Source organism: Talpa occidentalis, unplaced genomic scaffold, assembly GCF_014898055.3.
Source record: "Talpa occidentalis isolate TD23 unplaced genomic scaffold, MPIMG_talOcc4v2.1 talOcc4.9, whole genome shotgun sequence".
Lineage (NCBI taxonomy): Eukaryota > Metazoa > Chordata > Mammalia > Eulipotyphla > Talpidae > Talpa > Talpa occidentalis.
In genome coordinates this window covers 114,970,565-114,989,410 of record NW_023605305.1, presented here as the reverse complement: position 1 = coordinate 114,989,410, position 18,846 = coordinate 114,970,565, and the positions used below count along the sequence as shown (strand labels likewise).

General features: G+C 56.6%; 3 protein-coding genes across 13 annotated transcripts in view; all 3 read left to right on the top strand.

Annotated features, from left to right (window-relative positions):
- Window positions 1–5,356, top strand: part of OTUD7B (OTU deubiquitinase 7B) — a 54,141-nt gene extending 48,785 nt beyond the window's left edge. For all 11 annotated transcript variants that reach the window (XM_037500993.2, XM_037500989.2, XM_037500988.2 and 8 more), the window contains one exon: window positions 541–5,356. In XM_037500993.2, coding sequence (XP_037356890.1) covers window positions 541–1,743 — 1,203 coding nt within the window. In that variant the 3' untranslated portion in view covers window positions 1,744–5,356. The remainder of the gene's footprint in view (window positions 1–540) is intronic.
- A 1,514-nt stretch (window positions 5,357–6,870) lies between these two features.
- On the top strand, window positions 6,871–14,680 carry MTMR11 (myotubularin related protein 11). The gene is made up of 17 exons (XM_037500852.2): window positions 6,871–7,186; window positions 7,538–7,628; window positions 8,046–8,167; window positions 8,378–8,438; window positions 8,569–8,711; window positions 9,156–9,234; window positions 9,349–9,484; window positions 9,710–9,797; window positions 9,919–10,007; window positions 10,090–10,214; window positions 10,616–10,682; window positions 10,889–10,959; window positions 11,459–11,625; window positions 12,194–12,367; window positions 12,624–12,806; window positions 13,250–13,543; window positions 14,030–14,680. Exons 1-17 carry the CDS (start codon window positions 7,181–7,183, stop codon window positions 14,174–14,176), a joined length of 2,043 nt encoding a protein of 680 aa, XP_037356749.2. The 5' UTR covers window positions 6,871–7,180; the 3' UTR covers window positions 14,177–14,680.
- A 733-nt stretch (window positions 14,681–15,413) lies between these two features.
- Window positions 15,414–18,846, top strand: SF3B4 (splicing factor 3b subunit 4). Its single transcript, XM_037500216.2, has 6 exons — window positions 15,414–15,499; window positions 15,930–16,058; window positions 16,278–16,820; window positions 17,100–17,306; window positions 18,070–18,243; window positions 18,440–18,846. Exons 1-6 carry the CDS (start codon window positions 15,466–15,468, stop codon window positions 18,625–18,627), a joined length of 1,275 nt encoding a protein of 424 aa, XP_037356113.1. The 5' UTR covers window positions 15,414–15,465; the 3' UTR covers window positions 18,628–18,846.

Below are 18,846 nucleotides of genomic sequence, written 5' to 3'. Positions count from 1 at the left end.
CTCCATTGCCCAGCGTAAAAGTTAAGGAGGTGCAGAACGGGCAGACATAGTTGGTCGAGCTTAGTCACAACTTCCTTGAGATTAATTTTGGGCAGAATTCGGCAGAGAGAAATTTGTAATAGAGGCCTCTGTGGTGTCTGGAGATGATTCCTCCTCGGCGCAAGGTCGTCGTCTTATGATTTCTCGTTGCTCACGAGAGCGGTCAGGCTTCATGTTGATAGCTCTGCTATAGAAGAGCATTAGATTGTAGGGGGTGAATTAAGAGTCCCCATTCCCTGGCCGTGGGGGAGCTGCCTGGAGCGGGGACGCGCCCTCCTGAGGGACCCTTTCCCCGTCGAGGCAGCAGCTGTTCTCTGGAACAGGGCGTTCCCTCCAAAGATGGAGTGTGTCGGGGGATTCCTACCTGCTGCCACGCGGCTGGCTCCTTAGCAGTAGCTGCAGGGAGCCCTGAGGGCCAGGTGCATATCCTGGAGACCCCAGGGGCTTCCCTCCACCCAAGATGAGGGGCATAACTGTCAACCCTGTTCTCGTCTCTTCCAGGCCCCCCTGGCCCAGCCCGAGTCCCCTACAGCTTCAGCTGGGGATGAACCTCGCTCCACTCCTGAGTCTGGGGAGTCAGACAAGGAGTCTGTTGGCAGCAGTTCCACCAGCAATGAGAGCAGCAAGCGGAAAGAAAAGTCAAAGCGAGAGCGGGAGAAGGACAAAAAGAGAGCAGACTCTGTGGCTAACAAACTGGGGAGCTTTGGCAAAACCTTGGGCAGCAAGCTCAAGAAGAACATGGGCGGCCTGATGCACAGCAAGGGGTCTAAGCCCGGAGGGATGGGCGCGGGGTCGGGGGTGAGCAGTGGCACTGAGACACTGGAGAAGAAGAAGAAAAACGCCCTGAAGAGCTGGAAGGGTGGCAAGGAGGAGGCAGCCGGGGACGGGCCCGTGTCTGAGAAGCCCGCGGCGGAGTCTGTTGGCAATGGAGGGAGCAAGTACAGCCAGGAGGTGATGCAGAGCCTGAGCATCATGCGGATCGCCATGCAGGGGGAGGGGCGCTTCATCTTCGTGGGCGCCCTGAGGATGGGGCTCCGCCAGCAGTACCAGGAGGACATGATCCAGCGCTACCTCTCGGATGCGGAGGAGCGGTTCCTGGCAGAGCAGAAGCAGAAGGAGGCGGAGAGGAAGGTCCTGAATGGAGGGATGGGGGGTGGGCCTCCTCCAGCCAAGAAGCCAGAGCCAGATGGTGGAGAGGAGCTGCCCCCCCCAGCAGAGTCCAAGGCGGTGGCGTTCTCTGCTGGCTACCCTGGGGGCTTTACGATCCCAAGGCCTTCTGGGGGTGGGGTCCACTGCCAAGAGCCCCGGAGGCAGTTGGCAGGGGGCCCGTGTGTGGGGGGCCTACCACCATATGCCACCTTCCCCAGACAGTGTCCTCCTGGGCGACCCTACCCCCATCAGGACCACAGCCCTTCCCTGGAGCCAGGCAGTCACTCCAAGGATGGGGTTCCCAGGGGTGCATTGTTACCGCCCCCCTTCCGCGTGGCTGATTCCTATAGCAACGGCTACAGAGAGCCCCCTGAGCCAGATGGATGGGCCGGGGGTCCCCGGGGGCTTCCCCCAACCCAGACCAAATGCAAACAACCGAACTGCAGTTTCTATGGACACCCTGAGACGAACAACTTCTGCTCCTGCTGCTACAGGGAAGAACTGAGAAGGCGGGAACGGGAGCCAAGTGGGGAGCTCCTGGTGCACAGGTTCTGAATGGGGGGACCTTGGAGGGCAAGGGGGTGAAACAAAGAAAGTTAAGCTCAACTAATTGGCTCATCAGCCCCAGCCCCGATTTGGGGGCAAGTGCTGTAATGTTTGTGGAAGCCTGACTACAGGCCTGAGGTGTGCGTGCGCAGGCGGCCGGGTGGCAGAGCAGGTCAGGGCTGGATGGCGCCTGGGGACTGTTCTAGTCCTTCTCAGATCTTGGCTTGATGGGAACGAGGAGGTTCCAGTGGGGAATAACAGTGATGCTGCTTCATAACCCCTTGGGTCCCTCCGTCCCACGGCCTGCGGGGAAGTTGTAGGGGAAGGAAGGCTTGGGGTCTAGGGGTGGGGAGGTGGGCAGAAGTCTGGGCCTGGTTCTCAATAAAAAACAGACCAAAGTTTTTAGGTTGGAAAAAAGCACACAGTGGCAGAGTTGGGGGTGTAGAGGGAGACTGGGAAATTAGACATTGGCAGTTGATCTGAATTAAGATTGAAATTGGTTGGGTAGATTCTTCCTCCTGAAGGATCTGGAAAGACAGGGCGGTAAAGTATGCTCGTGGGTGCTCACGAGGACGGGAGCTGAAATTGGTTTATTGAAAAAATCCTTGATGAATAAAAAAACAGACTGGGTGAGGGAAGTAACGCTGAAGGGAGGAACTTAAGAGGGGGAATCCTTTCCTCTCGAGATTGATTTCCTCTGCGCAGCCGTCTGTCCCCTGTTCTGATCGCAGTGGAGCTCGCTGGCTGCCCCTGTGTCTTCCTTGTCCTTTTTGAGGACTGGACTTCACTAAGTTACGATTATTTTTAAGACTTTAACTTTATTTAAAAAGAACGTTCCCCCTGGGGAGGGGCAGAGTGATGAAGCAGGTGAGCTGATGTGAGGGTGGCCCCTTGTTTCCCCCCCCCTTTTTTTTTAAAGATTTATTCATGCATACAAGAACCGGGGTACAGGCCAGATGTGCGGGAGGGTGCGAGGATCCACCAGACATAGAGTGGGGAACAGAACAGGCAGACTGACTGAAATACACGTTGAGGGGAGCAGCGGGCGAGACAGGAGCGGTCACGCCGCGCCTGGATCGGGATCGAACCCGTGCTGCAGAGGCTGCGACAGCTTCACAGCACTGCGCTCAACTGCCTGCGCCACCAGGGGGGCCCCTTTTTTTCTTTTAATGACTTAGCAATAACCACACCTTGAGGTTTGTGTGTCTTGGGAGGGGTAGCAGAAGGACAGACCTTTGGCCAGACTGTTTGAAACCAAACCAAAAACCTAAGTAGAACACCACCATCCTCTGCTGCTGCGTTTCTGTAGAAAGCAACTTATTTTTTGACTATTTTTTTAAGTAAAGGAAACAATGAAAATACCCCAGCAAGCAAAAACGTTTCGAAAAGTGATTTTTTTGGTCTATTTAAGTGATTTCTTCCTCCTTCCTCTCTACGTAGAGAATGAACTTTACATCCCGGCTTCTTTTGTTAAGCCATAGCTGACCTTAATCTGTGGTTAGTTTATTAAAATAATGAAAATTCTTTGTAAGAAGAGCTATTTTTGATAATAGGAATGATGTTGAAACATGGGTAGGGATTGGGGCAATTTATAAAAAGGTAGCTAGAGAAATATATTTTAGTGAACTGTAACCACAGATCACAGATTAGTCCCAATCAGCTGATCTGTCTTCGGGATCCCCCTTACCCCAACCCAACCGTTTTCTCCAGGGGTGGGAGGGGGCCTGTGGACACAGTTGGGGGAGCTCCCCTGCGTTTTGCACAAAGCACAAGTCTGGACCGCCTGCGCCCTGGCCAGCGCCCTTTCTAAGAGCTTTAAACCAGAGGACCTTTCCTGGGCCAATTTTTGTTTTTACTTTTCTTTTTCTGGGGAAAAAAAATCAACTATGCAATTGTATACACTCCTAGGTGCATATGAAGAGGAGGAATAAGTGTACTTAAGTGTCTGGAGTGTTAACTGGGGCTGTTTTTCTGTATTTGGATTTCTCTTGAGGTATGTACCCACAACCCACCCCGTGGAATGTATTCCCCGCGTCGGGTCTGAAGCAGGTACGGGGCTGGGTGTGATTGCGGGGAGACTCGTGTTTGCCATAACTGCTGCTGCCGGGTCACGGAGGTCATCCCATTTCACCCTGGGTAACAGAGCCGGCGGCCAAGACTGTCCTCTTCATTGGAACTGCTCAGTTTAGAAAGATTCCTTTCTGGACAAACTTGAAAGTCACTCACTTTCCGAATATGATAGTCCGTTGATTGAATCATTTCCCATGACTGTTAGGCTTTTATTTGAAAATAGGCTGGTTCCAAACGGGGAGATGTGTGTGTTTCTGGGCAGGGCTGGGACTCCTGTGAGACAAGCACTCCCCTCAGGTACTGAAGTCGAGGGGGTGCTGAAAAACTCCGTAATCAAGATAAAGGCTGTTTTGATGGAATATTCTAAAAATGCAAAAAATCCTTGAATAAAAAACAGACTGGGTGAGGGAGGTAACGCTGAATCAAGTATGGGGTCGAATCCTGAATGGAAATTTTTGATACTTTATTACGGAATTTAAAAAAGTTTAATTTTCAAAAAATGCTGCACTGAATACTATCATGGCTACTGGGTTTTTGGCACCCCTTAAATTTTGTGCCCAAAGAGTTGTCTTGCTTACCTCACGTTGGTTTTGGTGTTAGAATAACTCAATACAAGCAGCTGGTGAACGTCCTTCCCTAGAGAGTGTCCTGGTGCTGGTGGCACAGCTCCAGCCCCGTGGCTCCGCCGCCCTTACCCCCTTACCGAGAGGAGGGGAAACAGACCCGGGGTTTTCCCAGAGAGTAAACCCAGGAATGTTTTGATGCTCCACTGGACCGCTGTGCTTGGATTTGATCTGCTAGTAGATGCTAGTTAATACTTTTGTTTTTTAAAAACAGGACAAATGAACAAAGCCCGAAAGCTTGTCATGTTTGTTTTTGTTTTGATTTATAAATTAACTCATCCCAGCTCCTTTTGCCTTCTTTTAAAATAAAAACGCTGGAAATCCTGGGGGGCGTCCTCGGGGTGGGAAGTATGGTAAACCATGGCTTCATTCAGGCCCTGTGTTTAGGGGCCCCGCCATCCTGAGGACCAGGGACCAGAGTGGACGGGTGTGTTTCTATAAGGGAAGTGAAATTTTTCTGCTTGCTTTTGAGGGGGCAGGAGGTTGGGCGGGATGGGGCCCGGGTAAAGGGGCGGTTCCTGGAAAGGGAACGCAGACTTGGGTGTGCTGCCGGGGAAGGGGCGGGTGGGAGAGGCGGCCCGAGGCTGAGGCGGGAGGCAGGTACTGGGCGCTCCAAGGGCGGAGATGCCTTCGTTGAAGGTGTGGGGTGTGGGTGAGGGCGCGAGCTGGACCCCTTCACCCTAGTGAGGGGTGATAGCGTCTCAGGCTGAAACAAGTGCACTTAGTTCCTTCTATCCAGGGCATGGGGGCACCTACTTGTTTTTATTGAGGGGAAATATTCAGGGTTGTGTCTGCCCCTCTAGGTGAGGCCGCCGCCCTCCCCCGCCCCCACCCCAGCCCCGCGGTCCCCTCGGCCGGTGCCGGGTTTATTGCGTTACAGGTTTAGCCGAACAGTCACAGCCTTTGCCTCAGTGGTTTCTGTCAAAAAAATAAACATTAAAACTTTAAAAAAAGATTCACTCTCTTCGTGGAGGGGGGTTGATGCTGGACTCGGTGCTCGCAGGGAAGCGCCCGCCCTTTCCTGCCGGGTCCCGGCGGGGGCGGGGCGGGGTGGGGTGGTGGGGGCCCCGGGGCCGCGCGAGGTCGCCGCCGCCTTCCCCGCGGCGGAGCCTCGGAGGTGATGGTCGCTGGGTCACCCCGAAGCCTTCGGACTGTCCTCAAGGGGTCAGCGCCCCCGCCGCAGGGGTGGGGCAGGGTCTGGGGCCCCTTCCAGGCCTGGGGTCACCGCCCCGGCCTTTGTGCCAACCTCCTCCTCCAGCTGCGGCGGGCGGGGCGCCCCTCCACGGCGCGTCGGCGCCCGGGCCCCGAACTCGGGCTGCGGCGCGGCCCTGGCCCTCCCGGCCCTGCGCGGGCGGCCGGAGCCGGCGGACAGACCCCCGGGCGGGGGCCGCGGCCGAGTCGCCGCCCCGCCCGCGGCGGCCCCGGCGGGACCGCGTCGGAGTCGGCACCGCCCTCCGGGGGAAGCGGGCCGGGCGCCGGGGCTCCCCCGCCGCGAGCCCTCGGAGCGGCGCCTGCGGGGCGCTCGGCCACGTGGCCTGAGGCTTCCGCCAGAGGCCGCCCGCGCCCCACTTCTGCTCCACCTGCCGCGGCGCGAGCGCGGGGCCGAGGGTGGCGGGGCCGCCCCGACGCGCGACCCCTAAACGCCGAGGCCGGAAGGGCGCGGGCGCCGAGCGGCTCCCGGGAAAGGCGGGGCCCCGACGGCTGCAGCCTCCGTCCACGCTGGGCCTCCGCGGAGCAGCTCCTCGACGCCCCCGGCGCGTTTCTCGACTCCCGGAGTCCGCGGCGCCGGCCCGCACCCTCGGCCGGGGCTGCCCCGCCGGCCCCCGGCCCCGCCCGCGCCCCGCTCGCCGCGGGAGGGGCGCGGGGCCGCCGGGCTTCCGGCCGGGCCGTGCTCGGCATGAATCATTCATCGGCGATCGGGTGTCCGCGGGGGGCGGCCCAGCCCCTGCAGCGGCTCTGGTTTCCGCGCGCACCTGCCCGTGAACACACCTGCACGCGTGCGCGCATCCTGGGGGTGCGGCCGTGCCCCCCCGCACCCCTGCGCGAGCTGGGGTTCACGCGCCCTGCGGGACACAGGCACGTTGACTCATCCTCCTCCCCCGTTCTTGGGCTTCCCGGCAAAACTCAGAGGCCCAGTTTCCCCTGGTTTCTCTTTCGAAGCCGCCCTGGCGAGGCCGCGCGGCGGCCGGCGCTGCCCCCCGGCCCCCCCCCCCCCCGCAAGAAGACTTCAAAAAACAGCCTCCCGGGAAGCCGGGCCGGGGTCACCGAGTGGCTTAAGCGCTGCAGTTTAATGCCCGCGTCTCGCGTCTCGGCCCCCCCCCCCCCCCCCGGCGCCAGCGCGTGTGACGGGGCGGGTCGGGGCGCTGGGAGTCCCGGGGTCCCCTCCTCAGGCGCTTCCCCGCTCTCGCCACTTCCCCTAAATTGCGCGGCTTCTCCTTTAAGGGGCTGGGCCTCCCCCGCCCTCTCCTGGGGCGGCTGAAGTTTCCGTGGAGCCTCCTCTCGCGAGCTGGACACACCTTTCAAGAGACCCCAAACTGTGCTTCGTGCACCTCAACCGCTCCTTCCCCCATGCCCTCCCCTCCCTCTCTGTGACCTCCCTCTCCTCGGCGACCGGATTCAGCCTCTGCCCGGAGGCCCGAGCATCCTTGGGGTTTCCTGCCCTCAGCTGCTCTGTCCCCGGATGGAGCCAGAGAAATGTGGTGGGGGGCCGGGGCCAGAGTTTCAACATCGCCCCCCAGAAGGAGGAGCCAGAGATGGGGGTAAGGAGTGGGAACTCGGGTTTGGTGGGGAGGGGCGCTGTGGGCAAGAGGGGGCGGATGGGGAAGATGTGGCTGTAGAAGAGGAGAAAAGGGTCTGGAGGAGGTGGAGGGTGTGTCCCAAATCCAGGGGTTGAGAGCCGGGCCAGTCCGTCTCAGTCTCAAGTTCGTTGCCTCATTATCCATTAACCAGCCCCTCCCTTCAACGGCTGCCAAGCGGCCTCGGAGCTGCCCACAGAGCTGATCTCAGTTTCCCTGAGAGGCTGAGCGCAGCCCCCACAGGCGGTTGGGCGCTAGGTCATCCCAGGCCCCGGGGCTGGAGTGACCTGGGGCTTAACCCTGTGCCCTTCTCAGCTCTCTGGACCAAAGTCTGCCCAGGGGAGTGGGATGCCAGAGCCCAGGAGTCGTCAGCCTGGCAATGCCCTGGCGTCTGGTCGCCTTCCAGGTAATGACACCTCTCCAATACTCTGATCGCCAGACGCCTCCAAACTTTATCCCATTCAGCTCTCCTTCTCCCTCCCCAAAGGCACCCGCGTCCTCTCCTGACTCAAAGTGCTGCCACCCATGTCTGGTCTCTGTCCAGGCTGGGGTCTTGGGGCCTGTTTTCTTGATCCTGTTACCCCGTTCTCATTTACTAACTCAAGAAGCATCTGCGTGCCTACTATGCGCCGGCACTTGCTGAGGCGCTAGAGGAAATAATACAGATTCTCTCCTCCTAAACATTCATTCCAGTGGCGCTGGGAGAGGATCTTGATCTTTCCTGTTTAGAACCTCCTGTCCCAGAGGGCTGAGCTAACCCGCAGGTGGATAACACAGTGGACTGCGTGGAAACAGACAGAACCTGCTTTCCTTCCTCCCGCAGGGGAGAAGATCTTAGCATGGGCCCCAGGGGTGAGGAAGGGGCTGGAACCTGAATTGCCTGGAACCCTGGTCTGCACCAACTTGAGGGTCACCTTCCAGCCCCGCGGATGGCAGCGGAGCCAGGTGAGCTGGTTCGGGTGATGGAAAGGACGCCTGGTGGGGAATGGTAGGGGCATCTAGAAGGATTTAGTTAGACAGACATTACAGGGAGTGAAACGGTTGCACCTGAGGGCTGTCTTTAGAATGTTCCAGGAATTGTCACCAGGGACTCCCTCTAGGGGGGTAGTGGCTGAGACTCCAGAAGCCTCTAGCATCAGTCATGTGCTTCCCCAGGACACCCCCCTGAGCAGTGAATATGATTTTGCCCTGGTCAACATCGCGCAATTAGAAGCTGGTAAGTGTGGGGGTTTGGTGAAGGTGTGGGAACCCCTCCTGGTCTTCCCCTTGTTCTCAGAGGACCCAGGGGACGGAGTGGGTCAGAGCCTGACCTGTGGCTACACTGCTTTCCTAACTCTTGACTTCAGTGAGTGGCCTGTCCCGCGTCCAGCTCCTCCGCCCAGGATCCCTGCTTAAATTTGTCCCCGAGGAGATTCTGATTCATGGCCGAGACTTCCGATTACTCAGAGTTGGGTTTGAGGCCGGAGGGCTGGGGCCTCAGGCCTTTCAGGTAAGAGAGCCCCAACCCAAGGGCCCTTCCTCCCCTTTGAACCTTGTGATCCTTTCCTTGGCAATTCCCACTGCTCTCCTACCCCCCTCCCCCCAGCCCTCTCTTCATTCTCTCTGCTGCTTTCCTCAAGGACAGGCCCAAGGCTGGGGAAGGTGATAGTTAATGAGACTAAGGGGCCTGAGTTTTAGCCCCGCTGCGCCCCTATCAGGAGCATGTCGGTGGGCCAGCTTCTCCTTTGAAAAACAGAGAGTTGGATGAGATTATTCCTAAGATGCTTCCCAGCGTTAAATTCCTGTGTTTCTAGATGTGTCCTCCTGCCCCCAGCCCCTACGACCTATGGAGGCTGTCTTTGCTGTTCTCTGTTGGTGACAAAGACAATGCAGTAACATGCGGGCCCCAGTTCCTCCCGCTTCTTCAGTCTGAGGGGTGTCCTTCCCTCCACAGGTGACCATGGCCATCGCGCAAGCCAGAGCTCAGAGCAGCCAAGGCCAGCAGTTCACAGGGGTAGCCCTGAGCAAGGCCGGTGAGTGAGGCCGTGTTAGGGCAAGGAAAGGGTGAGGCGTCCGAAGGAGGCCGGGTAAAGACAAAAGAACTAAGCAGAGCTGTGGTTCCTTCTCTGTGTCCACTGCTTCCCTAGGCCAGAGTTCTGGTTCTGGAAAACCACCTGTCCCCCTCTTGGAGACATCAGAAGACTGGGAGGCGGAGCGAAAAAAGCAGGGGGCCAGGGGCTGGAGGGTTTGCACCATCAATGAGAGGTTCGACGTAGCCACCAGGTAACCCCCGCCCACCTAGCCTCTGCTACCATCCCTGTCTCCCCACATGGTTCTCACCCTTTAAAAGGTTCCCTCAAACTCCAGCTTCCTTGGACGCCCAGAGGGCCATCCCCTTACCTCCTGGGCCTCTAGCCCTGCGATCCCCTGAATGGCCCCCTCCTAACAGCTTGTAACAGCAGGGCAAGGTCACCTGGCCAGGCTGTGAACCGACTCTCCTTTTCACAGCCTCTCTCGTTACTTCTGGGTGCCCAAGCGAACTCTGGACAGTGAGGTCAGGAGAGCGTTTGGCCACTTCCACCAGGGCCGTGGACCGGTCAGTGTGAGGGTCATGGGAGGTCAGGGGTCACTGTGAAGGGAGGGGACCCTGTGAGGTCAGCGTGGGGGCTGGATGGGATGAAGAGTTTCTCACGGTGACCCTCTCCTCACTGCCCCAGCGCCTGTCCTGGCATCACCCGGGAGGCAGTGATCTTCTCCGCTGTGGTGGCTTCTACACAGCCAGTGACCCTAACAAGGAGGACGTCAGGTGAGGGGAGGTGGCTGAGAAAAATCGAGGCGAAGAAGGTGGGGCAGACTCCTCCCCTGACTTCCCGCCTCCCTCCCTCCAGAGCAGTGGAGTCCATGCTCCAGGCCGGGCATTCAGATGTTGTCCTGGTAGAAACCATGGACGAGCTGCCCAGTCTCGCAGATGTCCATCTGGCCCACTTGAGGCTGAGGGCCCTCTGCCTGCCGGGTGAGAATAACTTAGCCCTCCCCACCCCCGCCCATCCAACCTGCTTTACTCTTGCCTGAGCAGGTGAGGGACCCTTAGGTGAGGCGTCTCCTGCAGACTGACTCCTTCCTGCCCCAGCGTGCTCTTTCTTCAGCAGCTTTGAGATACAACTTACGTAGCGTAAAACCCACCCTTTACCCATCTGACGTGTACGCGTCTGTGGATGTTCTGTCTACGATGTTGTACAGCTCTCACAATGTAATTGTAGAAAACTTACTGCTCTTCACAGCTGCTTCTCATTCCTAAGCCCAGTCTGAGGCAGCCGCTACCCAACTTATTCTTAACCCTTCAGGCTGTAGACCTGGATCCTGAGTTCTCCTGCTCTCTTGCCCTCCTGACCCCCCGCTCTCCTCACTCTGCAGACTCATCTGTACCTGAGGATAAATGGTTCTCAGCGCTGGAAGGAACACGGTGGCTGGACTACGTCAGGTACTCCCTTCTTCTAGTCACAAGTTATCATTCAGCCCTCCCAGCCTCCTGTTGACTTGGACTCGACGGCCTTCCACGGATTCCTGTTCCTGGTTTCCCAAGAGTTGTCACTCCTTGGAAGAAGGGGCAGGATCGTGGAGCCTGTCCATGATGCAGCCCTTCTCCCTTCGGGCGTGTCATTCTTCCCTCCTCACCTGCCTCCCCAGGTCTTGTCTCCGAAAGGCCAGTGACATTTCAGTTTTAGTGACATCCAGGGTTCGCTCTGTAGTACTTCAAGGTGAGTTCCGTGGGTCAGCCTACTCCGTACCTTGCCTTTTTGCCCACCTGACTGGATTCTGTCCGGAAGAACTATAAGGCTTCCTTGTCCCCTTCTAGTGCCAGCAACCCCTCTTCTGTCACTAGGAACAACCCACAAACTCTAACTTGTCCTTTGGTGCCACCTCTGCTTCCCCACCACACCTGTTGTCCATGAGAGGGTTCTCAGCGCTCTCTTCCTGTTCTTCCATGATGGACGGGGCTGGGCTTGGGGTGGGAGGGCAGTGTGGGAACTAGTTTGCCTCCTATATGTGGCGCCGGGGGTGTCTATCCAGGAGTCTGTGAAGTGAATCATTCAAGGTCTTTGTTTTCTCTTCACTTCTATGTGTCCTCTCGATCCTACCTACCCCAAACTCCTCCTCTGTGCCTCTCACTTCTTGCCATGTTTCCTTTCCCCCTTCTCTTCTGCCCTAGTTTCTTGGCCCCTCCTTCTTTGTCCCTTCTCCCTCTTTATCACCCAGAGCGCGGTGATCGTGATTTCAATGGCCTCCTCTCTTCACTCGTCCAGCTGCTTTCAGTCCCTGAAGCTCGAACACTGCTCGGCTTCCAGTCACTAGTGCAGCGAGAGTGGGTAGCAGCTGGACATCCCTTCCTGACCCGACTTGGGGGAGCTGGAGCCACTGAAGAGGTGAGAACATTTGGGAGCGTATTGGGGGATGTTACAATAGTAAGGGGGTGACACAATTATATAGTATAGTCCTTTGGGGGGGGGACCAGGTCAGAAGAGTCCCGAGGTTAGGCTGAGCTTAAAGGGGAGACCCAGATGAGCAAGGTGCCACAACCTCTACTCCCCTCATCAGATTTCTACTCCCTGTCCCCCCTTTTTTTCAAAAAAGATGTATTTATGCATATAAGAACTGGGGTACAGGCCAGAGGTGTGGGAGGTGAGAGGATTCACCAGAGACAGAGTGGGGAACAGAACAGGCAGACTGACTGAAATACACTGCTGAGGGGAGCAGCGGGCGAGTCAGGAGAGGTCTGCTGTACCATGTGGGTAGCTCCCTGGCCAGGGATTGAACTCGTGCTGCAGTGGCTGCGAATAGCCCCATAGGTTGCATCTTAACCCCTTGCGCCACCAGAGATGCCCTCCCTGTTCTCCTTAACGGCTCCTGTTCCTTCTGTCCCTCATCCCCCATCATTTTGTTCCCCTCAGATTCTCACAATCCCTTTCAACCTCTTAATTTCCCTATTCCCAGGCCCCAGTGTTTCTCCTTTTCCTTGATTGTGCCTGGCAGCTCCTCCAGCAGTTTCCAGCTGAGTTTGAATTCTCTGAGTTTTTCCTACTTGCGCTTCACGATAGTGTCAGGGTTCCCGATACCCTTACATTCTTGAGAGATACTCCCTGGGAGCGTGGAAAGCAAAGTGCACAGGTCAGTGACTTTCATTTTTGACTTGGCCTTTTTTTCCCCCCCACTGAGACATTTTCTTGGAAGTTTGCTCTAGAATTATGAAAAGTGAGGCCTGTGGGTGCGAGAGGGGGTGGTTGGTGTGTAATCTCAGGACTGTACTTTCACGCTGTATCTGATTCCAGGCGTAAGAGGGGAGACTCATGATTTCTCTCTAGTCTTGGGAGAACTATGTATTTTTGTTTGCTTAACCATTCTTTGTCTTGTTTCTGTTGTCTAGTTCAAATCTTACACACAAGTCTACACCCCAGGGTACTCCCAGCTCCCACCTGGGAACTCGATTAACCTGCAGCCATCTGTCTGGGACTGGGAATTGCGCTACAGCAATGAACAGATTTTACAGTTCCGTAATCCTGGCTATGACCCGGAACACCACCCAGATTCCTGGCTCCCAAGACAGCAGGTGAGGTGTCTAAACTTCCCAGATTCCCCTGACTTCCTCACAGGCTCATCCTTTTAGAGGGGTGAGGTGGAACAACATAGTGTCTGAACTTCCCAGGGAAAGCTACCCCTGCGGTTCCTCTACAGCTTTCACTCACAGTCCATGACCGTCCCCAGGAGATGGGGGTCCTTCTAGGTAGCACGAGAGCATCCTTTTTGTCCTCCCCAGGTTTACTAGTCTTCTTGGCTCATGCACACATTCCACAAATTTCCCTAATCCAGTTTTACTCCACTCCAAGGCCAGTTTGAAGCCTACTGAGAGGAGTAAAGTGTTCTCGGGGTGGTTTGTAGTGTGATTTTAATACAGTGGCTGGGTGGCAGCTGGACGTTTCTTCCTGACCTACTTTGGGGAAACTGGGATCCTCTGGTGACTAGAGGGTCATTTGATTTCCCTTTCCTCTTCAGCCAAGTTTCATGGTTCCTGGGCCTCCCAGTTCCATGTGGCTCTTCTCTAGAGGGGTCCTGACTCCGCTGAATCAGCTCTGCCCCTGGCGGGACAGTCCCTCCTTGATGGCAGTCTCTTCTCGTTGGCTCCCTCGGCCTGCTATCTCCTCTGAAAGCCTGGCTGACCAGGAGTGGGGGCTCCCCTCACATTGGGGTGCTTGCCCTTTACCCACGGGGCTGCTGCTACCTGGCTATCTGGGACCACAGATCAGGTTCTGGAGACGCTGCTACCTGAGGGGACGGCCGGAGGCCCAGGTAAGAAGGGGATAAGGAGCGGGAGAAGGGCTTCCCTGCTGAACCAGATGTTCTAGGAGAAACCAGCTGTTTCCAGGAGCTAGGAAGGCAAGGAGTTGGGGGGATTGGGAAGCACTATTTCTGGTGTCCAAGTGGCTAGGTTTTGGGAGTCAGGAAAGAGGAACACTTGAGGCTTACACCTCTCACAGTCCTGACTGTTCCCAGGAAGACAGAAACCCTAGGAGGGCATAAGGGCAACTTTTTTGTCCCCCTTCATCTGTTTATTAGTCTTCCTCCTCATGCGCACATTTTACAAGTTTCCCTAAGCCAGTTTTACTCAGCCCTAAGGCCTAGTTCCAAGCCTAATGAAGAAAGTAGAGTTACATCTAGTCGAATGGAAGGCAGAGTTGGGCAAGATAACTTAAATGCGAGGAGCAGCAGGCAGATGCTAGCAGCAGAGCCAGGGCTGCAACAATACCGGCTTCTGCCTCTTCACCACCTCCCCAGATGGGCCTCTCAGCCCCCACAGTCTCTGGCCTCCAGGATGAGCTGTCCCACCTTCAGGAGCTATTAAGGAGATGGACGCCAAGAATATCTCCTGAGGATTCCTCCAAGAGAAGAGACCCCAACACCATCCTCTCCCAGTCCTATTGAACTTGCTGACTTTCCCCTGGGCAGGCAGAGGGCAGTCTGGGGTAAGGGAAGGTTGTGGCAGCCTTTGGTTTTCATGAGGTCTTGATGCCTCAGATGTCACACTCTGGTCCTCAAACTTACTGACTTGGCTTTGCAGAGTCAGGTGGTGAAAACCTCCAAGTCTTGTCCCGTCTGATCGCTCTCTCTCTCACATAATTTTCTTGGGATTGGAAGAATCATAAAATGAAAACTAACAAAAACAACACAGTGCGACTGCCCCAGGACAGTTTGGCCCCTCTAGAGAGCCGCTGGCCGCTGTCCTCTTGCCAGTCGGCCCCAAGTGGCGTTTGGGGCCCGCGCACCTTCTCACCACCCCCTGCTGCGGCTTCAACCCAGTTTCTCTTTCCCGTGGGCGCGGGACACCATCTAGTAGTGTGTTTTTGTAGACATTTCTATTTAAGGAGCTCATTAAAGCACAGTATTTATGGACACGGCTGACACTGCTCCTTGTGCCTGAATCAAAGACCCTGGGTCGGGGCTGTGGGGAACGGGGCGCAGGGAAGGCGCCCGCTGTGCCGCCGTAGGACATGAGGGGTGGGTGCGGCCCCCAGAATCCGTGTAACCCAGGAGACGCTTCCCTTTCTTGAGCCTCCCACTTGGGGGCCGACGGCCGGTTTACCCCAGCTCTGAAGTGGGGGCCCCGTGGGCGTCTTAGTTCTGCCTCGGTCAATTTACTTGGGGCCCCGCAGGGCGCTGTCCCGGGCCGGGGGCGATACGGAGACCGAGACTGGGGTCTCCGGGCGCAGCCCCTCAGTCCTGGCCACACTCGACCTCTCCCTCCTCTTGCTGGCAGGCTCGGCCGTCACTCCACCTTAGACAGTCCGCACCCCCTCCCCGAGGGGAGGCAAAGTACCAGCCCCAGGCCGGGGGGAGGGGGAGAAGGGCGGTGGTTAGGCCGCCTCAGCCACAGGTCGCGCGCCGAGTGGCGCAAGGCCTCCTCAAGGGCACCAGGCCGCGGGCTTGGGGGTTCCTCAGCCTCCCACTCTGAAACATAGAAAAGTCAAGTCTTGTTCCTGTAGCTCCCGCATTCACATTTCTGGGAGCCCGGCCGCGTCCAGCCCCGACTTAGGAGGGCCCGCGGCGACCCGCGACGCAACCGCCCTCTCCACCGCGTCAGGGGACGAGGGCTCCTAAAATGGCCGCGGCCCCTTCCGGTCCCGCCCCCACCGCGGCCCGCCCTCGCCCCGGAAGTGGAAGCCGTGAGGTCAGGGGCGGGATCGCTGCCAGGAGACGGCGGGAGCGGTTTCGCCATGGCTGCCGGGCCCATCTCGGAGAGGAACCAGGGTAACTGAAGGAAGCGAGCCCGTAATGGGCTCGGGGAGGCGGGGAGGCCCCGACTAGAGCCAGCGGTGCTTCCGCCGGGGCGGGGGCCGGGTCTCCGAGGAAGCGGGGCGGCCCGGTGCCTGCTGGGGGCGGGGTGGCCGGCCGCGGGCCGAGGCCTGTGCGTGATGTTTTGTGCCCCATCCCCGCCGCCTTCCCCCCACCCCCACCCAGAACCCTCCCAAGGGCAGGACTTGCGGCGGAGCTCTAAATCAGACCCCAGGGGACCCGCTAGTTGCGGGAAGGAGGGAGCTTCAGGGCTTAAATCTAACCTTTCCCCCCACCCCCATTTTTCTGTTTCTTCCCCAACTCTTCCGCCTGGGTTCCATCCTCGTGTTCCTGTGACCCTCCCGTCGTGCTCTCCTCTGCCCTAACCTCCGCTCCCACCCCCCAGATGCCACTGTGTATGTAGGGGGCCTGGATGAGAAGGTCAGCGAGCCCCTGCTGTGGGAGCTGTTTCTCCAGGCGGGGCCGGTGGTCAACACCCACATGCCGAAGGACAGGGTCACTGGTCAGCACCAAGGTGAGTCGATGGCAGGAGGGGGTCTTGATGTGTTGAGGGAACAGACTGCTGGGTGAGGGTGGGGGCAGTATTCACAACTGTTTGGGAAAGAGCAGCTTGGAGATTTGTTTTAAGCTTAGCTCAGTTTGTTTCTGGAATCATTTTCAACTGAAGTGATTTTTGTTTGCCCCGTTTTGAATGATGTCACTTAAGTCACCTTCTGCCCTTCTGCTTCCCCAGGCTATGGTTTCGTGGAGTTCTTGAGTGAGGAAGATGCTGACTATGCCATTAAGATCATGAACATGATCAAACTCTATGGGAAGCCAATTCGGGTGAATAAGGCATCAGCTCACAACAAAAACCTGGATGTGGGGGCCAACATTTTCATTGGGAACCTGGACCCGGAGATTGATGAGAAGCTGCTTTACGATACTTTCAGCGCGTTTGGGGTCATCTTACAAACCCCAAAGATTATGCGGGACCCTGACACAGGCAACTCCAAAGGTTATGCCTTTATTAATTTTGCTTCATTTGATGCTTCGGATGCGGCGATTGAGGCCATGAACGGGCAGTACCTCTGTAACCGCCCGATCACTGTGTCCTACGCATTCAAGAAGGACTCCAAGGGTGAGCGCCATGGCTCAGCGGCTGAGCGACTTCTGGCAGCCCAGAACCCACTCTCCCAGGCTGACCGCCCGCATCAGCTGTTTGCAGATGCTCCGCCTCCACCCTCTGCTCCTAATCCTGTGGTGTCCTCACTGGGGTCTGGCCTTCCTCCACCAGGTAAAATTGTTGGTTCCAAATTTGTCTTGGGATGGGTAGAAATAGTAGGAAGGAGAAAGAAAACCTGGTAAGGGGGTGTTACGTTAGTGGTTGGTGTGGTGAAGATTGTAGTAGGGAATAAAATTGGGTTTCTCCAGGAGATCTAAGGTTGATGCCTAACGTTGCTTCTGACTTTTGAGAGAAAAGAGAAAGGGCTCGTACTTCTGGACAAGCCAGAGTGGAACAGACTCTAGAGATAGTCTCTCTTCACCGTCGTTGACTCTTTTGTTTCCGCTGCAGGCATGCCTCCTCCTGGCTCCTTCCCACCCCCAGTGCCGCCTCCTGGAGCCCTTCCACCTGGGATACCCCCGGCCATGCCGCCGCCACCTATGCCTCCTGGGGCTGGCGGCCATGGCCCCCCATCCGCAGGAACCCCAGGAGCTGGACATCCTGGACATGGACATTCACATCCGCATCCATTCCCGCCGGGCGGAATGCCCCACCCAGGTCGGTGTTCTTTGCTGGGGAAAGGCGCTCCCTCTGCTCTGGATCCTGATCTTACTAAAGTCTGGCAGGAACCCCTCCCGCCTGTGCCCGGGTCAGGCCCTCCCTTCTTATCCTCGTTATTTGAAATTGAGTTCACTGTAGTGACTTCCTGACACCTTGATTCCAGTGTCCTCTATCTTCAGTCCACTCCTCAGTTGTTTTTTAAAAACACAAATGTTTTTGCTTAACATTCTTCTCTTGCTGTCTTCTACCTACAGAGTAAAACCTGTTAGGTAGTGTTCTAGGCTTTTCATGGTCTGACCCGCCCTAGCGAGGGCAGCTCCCGGGGCTGCTCCTGATTGCTGAGTTGCTGGTCTTCTTGAACATACTGTGGTGTTGGGCATACCTGCGATTCTCATGTGTTAATCTTTCCTGCCTGCTCTCTTGTCCACCTGAAAAGTTCTTACTTATCCTTTGGAATTGGATTTTTGCTCAGGTAGTATCGCCACTACCTTCCCAAATCATTTTACTAGAGTAATCACTGCACTGGTAATGTGCTCCTGCGGCCCTGTTCCAGTGCTTGGGTTGTAGAAACAGTGAGTGAAGTGGGTGAGGAGTTGAGTGGGTACTGGGTTGGTTTGTACCATTGGAGTAGGGTCAAGGATAGGGTGCTTTGTGCCAGACTTACATTCTGTACTTATGCTGATGTAACTTTCTCCATTAATTTTGCCCTTTTCTCTGTCATCCTTGGTCTCCTTTCTCATTGTCTGCTTTGTTCCTGTAGGGATGTCTCAGATGCAGCTGGCTCATCATGGGCCTCATGGCTTAGGACACCCGCATGCTGGGCCCCCCGGCTCTGGGGGGCAGCCACCACCCCGACCACCACCTGGAATGCCTCATCCTGGACCTCCTCCAATGGGCATGCCTCCCCGAGGCCCCCCATTTGGATCTCCCATGGGTGAGTAGGCTCTCGCCACCTCCCTCAGCTTTTTAGAGCGTATTCTTACAGCTTCCTCGTCTTACCTTTTGTCCCTGCACTTGCTTTCTTCTGCTTGATGTTCTTCTCTCTACCCCTGTCAGCCTTCTCTTGACATTCTCCAACATCAGCTGTTGCCTGTTCTGGCTTTCACCAGCTTTTCTTTCTCTTCCTGCAGGTCACCCAGGTCCTATGCCTCCACACGGCATGCGCGGCCCTCCTCCCCTGATGCCACCTCATGGATACACCGGGCCCCCGAGGCCCCCGCCCTACGGCTACCAGCGTGGGCCCCTTCCTCCACCCAGGCCCACCCCCCGGCCTCCAGTTCCCCCTCGTGGCCCACTTCGAGGCCCTCTCCCTCAGTAATTTCTTATTGTCTTTCTTTCCTCCTGTTATATTCTCCCACTGTCTTTTTCAGTTCCTTGGACCAATTGGAGTTGCTGTAGCTCCCTGGGGCTAAAGTACTAATTCTTCTTAGGCCTTTTTTAAATACAAATCTTTTCACAGGAGGTTTTATTATTTTTTTCTATGTTGGTCCTGAGTGTTTTACAAATGCACAGAGAAAGTAAAGTCAAGCTTCTTGTT